General features: G+C 32.6%; 1 protein-coding gene across 1 annotated transcript; it reads right to left on the reverse strand.

Annotated features, from left to right (window-relative positions):
* Nucleotides 1–429: 429 nt before the first annotated feature.
* LOC128230676 (collagen alpha-2(VIII) chain-like) lies at nucleotides 430–1,356 on the reverse strand. Its single transcript, XM_052943121.1, has 2 exons — nucleotides 1,011–1,356; nucleotides 430–848 (listed from the first exon to the last, which is right to left on the reverse strand). Exons 1-2 carry the CDS (start codon nucleotides 1,264–1,266, stop codon nucleotides 430–432), a joined length of 675 nt encoding a protein of 224 aa, XP_052799081.1. The 5' UTR covers nucleotides 1,267–1,356.
* Nucleotides 1,357–8,292: the final 6,936 nt, after the last annotated feature.

The following is an 8,292-nucleotide window of genomic DNA, read 5'->3' on the forward strand; positions in this document are numbered from 1 at the left end:
AATGACAGATTTTATCATACATGTTTTGAGTACAACGTAGTTTGAGCAACGCATTGCATTCTTTTGAAAACAACGTGAAACAATTTGACGCAATTTGCTGTTTCCAAAGAGTGGCCTTTGATCATAGACAAGTAACTTCAATTGATTTTAAAAGTAGAGCTTTTTTCATTTCTATGTTTCCAGTTAAATATATTTTCACTGATGTGATTTTATTTATAAAACTCAATATTTTATCGAAGTTATGAAGGAAACTATATCCATTATTCAGAATCAGTGTCATTTTCAAAATTTAACATTTTTCATAATAAAATGAGTGAGTTCGAACAGCTGCTGAAAAGAACACACCTTAATATAACGTTTTATGAGACAACACATTAGAAGGTGTGTTTTTTTTAGTTACTGTACTTGAAAGATTTTTCTTTCCAATAGCTATGGATAATTCTCCACTCGATGAAGAAGAGCACCGGAGAAGGTGTTCCTGTAGTAGGTCTTGTTATCGTTGAGGAATATGTCGTTGGTGTTACTAACAGTGCACTCAATCCATAGCCTCTCATTGTGTTTCAGAACAACAGTGGTGGTGGCAGTGGAACAATCGGTATTAGCGTTATAATGTAATCCTTTAATTTTCTGCTTGCTATCCACAACAAACGCGTAATACCAACTGTTTGCACTGCCAATACAGAAGTGCGCCGAGAACAGATAGACGCCGGTAAAAGGCGCCGTGAAGATTCCTGCACCGCTGTCATAGGCGCTCCCAATGTTGTACAACGGGTTGCTGAAGACGATCACTTGGCCGTGAGTCGAGGACGTGTTCACTATCGTGTGTGCATTGAAGGCAATAACTGTGTCTGGTAAAACATGTTTGGGTCAAATCAACAGCTATATAATGTTTCCAACATCAAATCTCACCAAACAAATCCCAGAGGAATTATATAATAAATGAAGTTTCAGCCAAATTCTATTTAATCATTGTTGTTAATCATGCAGGTAAATGTATATGTATATCAAACCTGATTTGTTTATGTTGTCCGTAAAGTACGTTTGTAGCGCCCCGACCGTCTGTTTCATGTTGTCCACTTCTCTCAATCCGGATGTGACCTGGTCACGTGCCTGCTGCATCTCTTTATGCATGGCCTCTACGTTGAGCTCCATCCGCACCATTTTCTTGAGCAGTTGCTCCACGAGGGACAGCCACGATTGGGGCTCAACCGGAAGTGAGGCGGTCAGGCAGACGCTCGCAGTCAGCAGCAATATAGCAAGTCCCATATTTGTGGTGTTGTTCCTTGAAGAGCTTATAAGTAAATGAGGGTTTTCGGAAACAAGTTATATGTCTATAGTAAAGAGGCCCTGCTTGAAATATTTTATTAAACCATTTAACCAGGACATACCGCTGATCTGCACTGAGGACTATGTCTCAGTACGTTTGCTTGGATTTTATTATTTATTTATTTTTGATTATTAAAATGATTTTTTGGTTATTGTACAGGAGCGACATTCAAAAGAAAACATAGAAGTATAATAGTGTCCTATTGTAGATGTTGTTAATTGGGGCCGCCCTAGGTTTATTGAAGCATGATAGTAAATGACAAATTAATATTTTATTGACAATAAAGTTAATGTCGCTGTGTGACCAGGCAAACCAGGATGGAGAATGTAACCAGTCCCAGCATAAGACTCCATCCTATGGTGTTACAATATGAGATGGGCTTGCCAAGGATTTATTAACCAAAAAAATAAAGTAGAAGTTGTTTGTTCCTCCAGGGTGAATTTAAAAAATACATTAAAACCGTTTGGTAATTAGATGTTGGCATAAACAAAGACTTTACAAATTATTAAATTAAAAACGATCCTTTTCAGGGCCACCGTTAAACTATTAAATAGTATTTTCAAATGATATATACATTATTTAAAAATGATTGGATTCTCAGCCGGGAGGAACGATGAATAGATAATATGCAGCGGCTGGTGAATTTTTAAAACAACATAGAAACAAAAACCACGAAGCAGTAGTAGTAAAGTAAGAGGAGTAAAGTTACCCTAAGGTAACTTTTACTCCAAAGTCTATAAGAGGAGTAATGTTACGTTTTTCAAAGTACACATATGGTCTATGGGAAACAACTCGTACATACGAGGATAAGTGTATGTAGAAGAGTTGCCCTTGATTTTGATATGAATCATTATGTACAGTCATAGTTTTTAATACAGTACATAGGTGTGTATACAAGAACTGTATACCGTGTGTTGTTTAGTTATTGTTTTTGTATAAATGAAACGGTCTACCATCGGATATATGATGATGGATACTGACCAAAAGAATAATATTTTAGAAAAGTTTTACTTTAATGAAAATAACCCAGCTGCCTATGCTGGCCCACAAAAATTGTTTCGTGTGATTGCTAAAAAATACCCCGGAGAATTTAGATTATTTTAAGTATTGGGTTAAATGTGTGTTAGACATCAGTCACAATGACACAGTTTTAAAAGTCTATCCCACCTACTGTGAAAAAGAACGTTCTCACGTTTTTAATAATGACTTTTATTATGAAATGAAATTATGAAATTATGTAATAGTGACACTGACATTCAAATAATTGGATGGTGGTGTCGATAAGACGTCCTATTCTAACAAATAAGATATATAGGTTAATAACATCACAGTTTGTGAAAAAAGCGTTATTATATCATCAAATAAAATTGTATAATGTAGTATAATTTAAACATTACATTACCATAAGTTTGTTTATCTTCAATAGAGACGAAATTGATTTATTTTAACAACCCACATTTTTTGAAAAGTCACTGTGGTAATAATTTTTTAATTAAAAAATAATTTTGTTATGGTTATGGTATGTTTTGCATTTATGAGTTAGCATTCTGTTTAACAATCACTTATGTAAAAACACTTCAACCTAGAAACATGTCGCGAAACACTGGGTTTAATGTTGTTATTTCGCAACTGTTGAAGTCGCAGGTTGGAGGTTTGCATGTTGATGCAAAAGGTATGATATTGTTTCACTATAATATGGGATATTTAAAATATGCTGTTAAAACATTACATGAACAGCCTTTAAAAAAACTTATTATAATTTACTTTCTATGTGATATCAAGTCCATCTTGAGGTACAACCTTGTTTTAGAGTACACCCATACTTTAAATGCTAGTCTATTGAATCAGAGTTTATTTCATTATTGTTAGCTTTTTATTGCAACTTTTTTCAGAATACCGCTTTGGAGAATAATCTCCAAGCTGTCAAATTTGAACTCGCGGTTGCAAAACAGCAACTGACAAGTGTACAGCAACAACTGAATGTTGCTGAACAAGTAAGTAGTTTTCACTGTTATTTAACCGACTTCTTGACTATAATTTGGATTACACAATTATTAAACAATTTCAAGTCATTTCTATTTCACTGTAAGAGTGACATTGGATACATATTAAGTCATAATCCAGTCAAATACACGCATACATTAACTTAGATTTAGCTTGACTATAGGATATTTGTGAGACACCAGCTTCTACTATTAACACTTGGTCTATGTGTCTGTGTTTATTTCAGTTACAATATGTCACTTCACAACTGACGAATATTCAGAAACAAATTAAAGAAACAAAAGGGAGGTGGGTTTTTGTTTGTTAATATTTATATATTAAGGATTACACGAATTAGAAAATGCAACAAATTATCAAAACTTAAAAACAAAACTTAAAAACAGTGAACAAACATTTACATGATACTAAACTTTCAATTTAAAAAATACCCTTTTATACCAAATAATACTGTTATTGGTACTAAATTGACACAATGATTGTAGAATTAATATCATAGTAAAGAATGTTAAAATGAATATGACGATGCTATGAGGAAAAAGACATGTTGATATGCAAAAAAATATATGGACATAGTATATGAGGTAACAATATATGGCATGCAAAAATAGATGAGGTAGTATATGAGGTTATTATATGAAGCAGAATACATGAAACAAATAAAGCTATTCACAAAAAGATGAAATAAATGAAAAATGTTATTTTATTGCAGTTTGAAGAAGAAAAACGAAGTCTGTGATTACAGTGAACTGTCTCCGGTATGTACAAATAATGTTATATTCCATTATTATAATGCATGTTCCAAGTTTTATTCAAAATATCTTAAACTGTTTTTGAGTTTTGGTTTTTTACATACTTTGTTTAAAATCAATAACAATATTTTGTTAATTTAAACTTGATTTTTTAACACTTTAATTGCATACATGTATAACAATAGAAATAACACACATAACAATATGATAATAAAAAAATGCTGTCATTCTAAACATTATGCATATGAAATAATACAGCCTGATAAAACGAAACTAGAAAACGAGAACAAAATAATACAAACAAACTATATTTGTGTTCACACAGTTGCCTCCCATTTTCAGTGTTTGTTATACAAAAAAAAAAGTATTTTATTAAGGTGCGCATTTACACATGCTTGTGTTTTTTGCAGATGCCTAGTCTTGAGCCAACAGCAACACTCCAAAGGCTGGATGACTTTACTGTGAGATTTGCTAAAAATAACTTTGATGAAGCAGTGGAGTCTATTGAGATCAAAATGGAATAAATGTAAGTGTTTTAACAAGTTAACAATTTAAAAAAAAGGAATGTAGTGGTTTATTTTAAAAATGACTTTTTAATGTGTTTTAAATGAAACCACACAGTAGTAGTACAATCAATTTTTGTTGTAAATTTATGTGATAAAACACTTCAATTTATTACATATTAAGAAAATGACACATTATTTAAAAAGCAAAATTATACATTAATCAATTGAATAAAATGATAAACACAACACCTACATCAGTATACAATGGGGTGATATTATACCTTTGATATGTAAATTAAATGATAAACAGATATGAAATGATAGCGTGCTAGTGTATCACCTATACAGACACATGCACTCTAAAAACTATAAAATGACATCCAATCTGAAAAAATGGAGGAGGGTCAAAGGGTAAAAATGTCAAGGGAAAACCCTGATTTTAAACATTTACATTTTTGCTGCATTTGAAGAAAAAACTTGGTACAAACCCGCGCGGTTAATGATGCTACTATAAAATCAGGTGTCATGAAGTTTTCAACCTCAGTGAGTGTTTGGATGACAAGTAGTCAAGTCGTACATTAGTGGGAAAAATGGATCTATTGGATACACGAAAATATAAGATGAGGAGAAAATTGAAAAGCAGTGCTTCTCGAAACAGACATGAGCCTCTCTCCAAAATGTATATACGGATGGTTCTCCCGGCTGAACAGACGACAGCTATCGCCAAAAGCATGCTTGACCGTCAGTCGAAACCTAAAGGGACTTGGATTGACTTGGAATTACAAAGAATGAAAGAAGCCAGCAAAAAACGAAAAGGCAAAGTGCTCAGTGCGGGTGTTATCGGTAATAAGGGCAACAAGAAACCTAGAAAGGTGGCACCATCTAGACAGAAAACGCCGAGACAAACTTCAGAAAAGTCCGAAAACATCGTTACCATCGGGCAGGTATAAAGCTAAATGTTTCACTCACTCCTCCTCATTAGCGCTTAAGGATTTTGTTGCGATGCACCAGTGTGATATTTGTTTGAAAAGTTTCGGAAGACGCGATAATATGTTGCGACATAAAAGGTCTGCGCATTCAAACGAAGATTCGGATGAAGACGCTATGTCTGACGTTACTGACCAAGAGGATAATTTTGGATCTGTTGATGAAAACGAGTCTGATAACAGCGACGACGATATGTCTGTAACCTCGGAGAACTCTTCGGGTATTGATCCTTGGCAAGAGGTTGTCGATGAGGCTTTTCAAGAGTGTCAATCGCAGTATGAGGAGGAAGTGCGTGAACTTATGCAAGATGATACCGACCTTAGTGAAAGCGAAGCCAAAAAGGATGTCTTTGAGGATATGCGAGGTACTTACAGAAAGGCCCTGATGAATAGTTTTGGGGCAAAGCTGATGTGGTTTGACTCTATCAAGCGAGATACCATCTATAAGACCATAAAGAAAACAGTTAATCAACTTAAAGGAACAGAGGACTACGACGAACAGGAAGCCGTAAAGTACGCCATCCTTAAGCGGAGATTTCTGTTCGATAAGGTCTTGGACAGTTACGACGTTCCTCAGTTGGATGGAGAGCAAGAGGAAGAAACAAAACAGTGAAAATCATTCAAAGATACTTTAATTCGTTCGGACTAGAGTGCTTTGGGAAATTATTTGTTTTCAATCCTTACACAATGCAGAATACAGACGCCATTTAATTCCATAACACAATTGTATCTGATAGTTTTGCAACACGTACTTGTTTTTAAGTAAAATAAATGTCTTTAATGATGTAAAATAAAATGACTAATAATACGAAACGGAGTTGTTCTTGTGTGTTTTAGTTGTAGTTTTATTTATATTTTAAGCGTTTTCCATATATAAACAAGACAAATGTTGATGCTGGGTATCAAAGACGCCGCCAGATCAGTTAAAAATAATAATGATTGCATTAAAATATTATGTTAATATTGTATTCAGTCATACCTCTTAGTTTGAAAAAAGGTGTCATAAAAATTAAACATCTCAACTGTCCAAATAATGAACTCATTTCATTGTACTGAGCATTAGGTTTAAAACTACAATTACTACCAAATTTAATCAAGTAAGTTTAATATCTGGTTACAATTCATACATACTACATAAGTTATATTCTCGATGACATTTTATTACCCAGCTTGTATGTCTACAGGTTATGTTCTATTTTTATATCTCTATGTTATATGCGTTTACTAACACATTAATTGTGTTTGTCATCTGCAACAGTGCAAATCCTTATTCGCCTTTGAAATCTGCAACACTATATCTATAATATGCGTTTAAATCTTGTCATCCAAACACTCACTGAGGTTGAAAACTTCATGACACCTGATTTTATAGTAGCATCATTAACCGCGCGGGTTTGTACCAAGTTTTTTCTTCAAATGCAGCAAAAATGTAAATGTTTAAAATCAGGGTTTTCCCTTGACATTTTTACTCTTTGACCCTCCTCCATTTTTTCAGATTGGAGGTCATTTTATAGTTTTTAGAGTGCATGTATCTGTATAGGTGATACACTAGCACGCTATCATTTCATATCTGTTTATCATTTAATTTACATATCAAAGGTATAATATCACCCCATTTTATACTGATGTAGGTGTTGTGTTTATCATTTTATTCAATTGATTAATGTATAATTTTGCTTTTTAAATAATGTGTCATTTTCTTAATATGTTATAAATTGAAGTGTTTTATCACATAAATTTACAACAAAAAATTGATTGTACTACTACTGTGTGGTTTCATTTAAAAAACATTAAAAAGTCATATTTATAATAAACCACTACATTCCTTTTTTTTTAAACACATTCCCACTGTTAACTTGTTAAAACACTTACATTTATTCCATTTTGATCTCAATAGACTCCACTGCTTCATCAAAGTTATTTTTAGCAAATCTCACAGTAAAGTCATCCAGCCTTTGGAGTGTTGCTGTTGGCTCAAGACTAGGCATCTGCAAAAAACACAAGCATGTGTAAATGCGCACCTTAATAAAATACTTTTTTTCTTGTATAACAAACACTGAAAATGGGAGGCAACTGTGCGAACACAAATATAGTTTGTTTGTATTATTTTGTTCTCGTTTTCTAGTTTGTTTTTATCAGGTTGTATTATTTCATATGCATAATGTTTAGAATGATTGCATTTTTTATTATCATATTGTTATGTGTGTTATTTCTATTGTTATACATGTATGCAATTAACGTGTTAAAAATCAAGTTTAAATTAACAAAATATTGTTATTGATTTTAAACAAAGTATGTAAAAAACCAAAACTCAAAAACAGTTTAAGATATTTTGAATAAAACTTGGAACATGCATTATAATAATGGAATATAACATTATTTGTACATACCGGAGACAGTTCACTGTAATCACAGACTTCGTTTTTCTTCTTCAAACTGCAATAAAATAACATTTTTCATTTATTTCATCTTTTTGTGAATAGCTTTATTTGTTTCATGTATTCTGCTTCATATAATAACCTTATATACTTCCTCATCTATTTTTGCATGCCATATATTGTTACCTCATATACTATGTCCATATATTTTTTGCATATCAACATGTCTTTTTCCTCATAGCATCGTCATATTCATTTTAACATTCTTTACTATGATATTAATTCTACAATCATTGTGTCAATTTAGTACCAATAACAGTATTATTTGGTATAAAAGGGTAT

Source organism: Mya arenaria, chromosome 4 (assembly GCF_026914265.1).
Source record: "Mya arenaria isolate MELC-2E11 chromosome 4, ASM2691426v1".
Lineage (NCBI taxonomy): Eukaryota > Metazoa > Mollusca > Bivalvia > Myida > Myidae > Mya > Mya arenaria.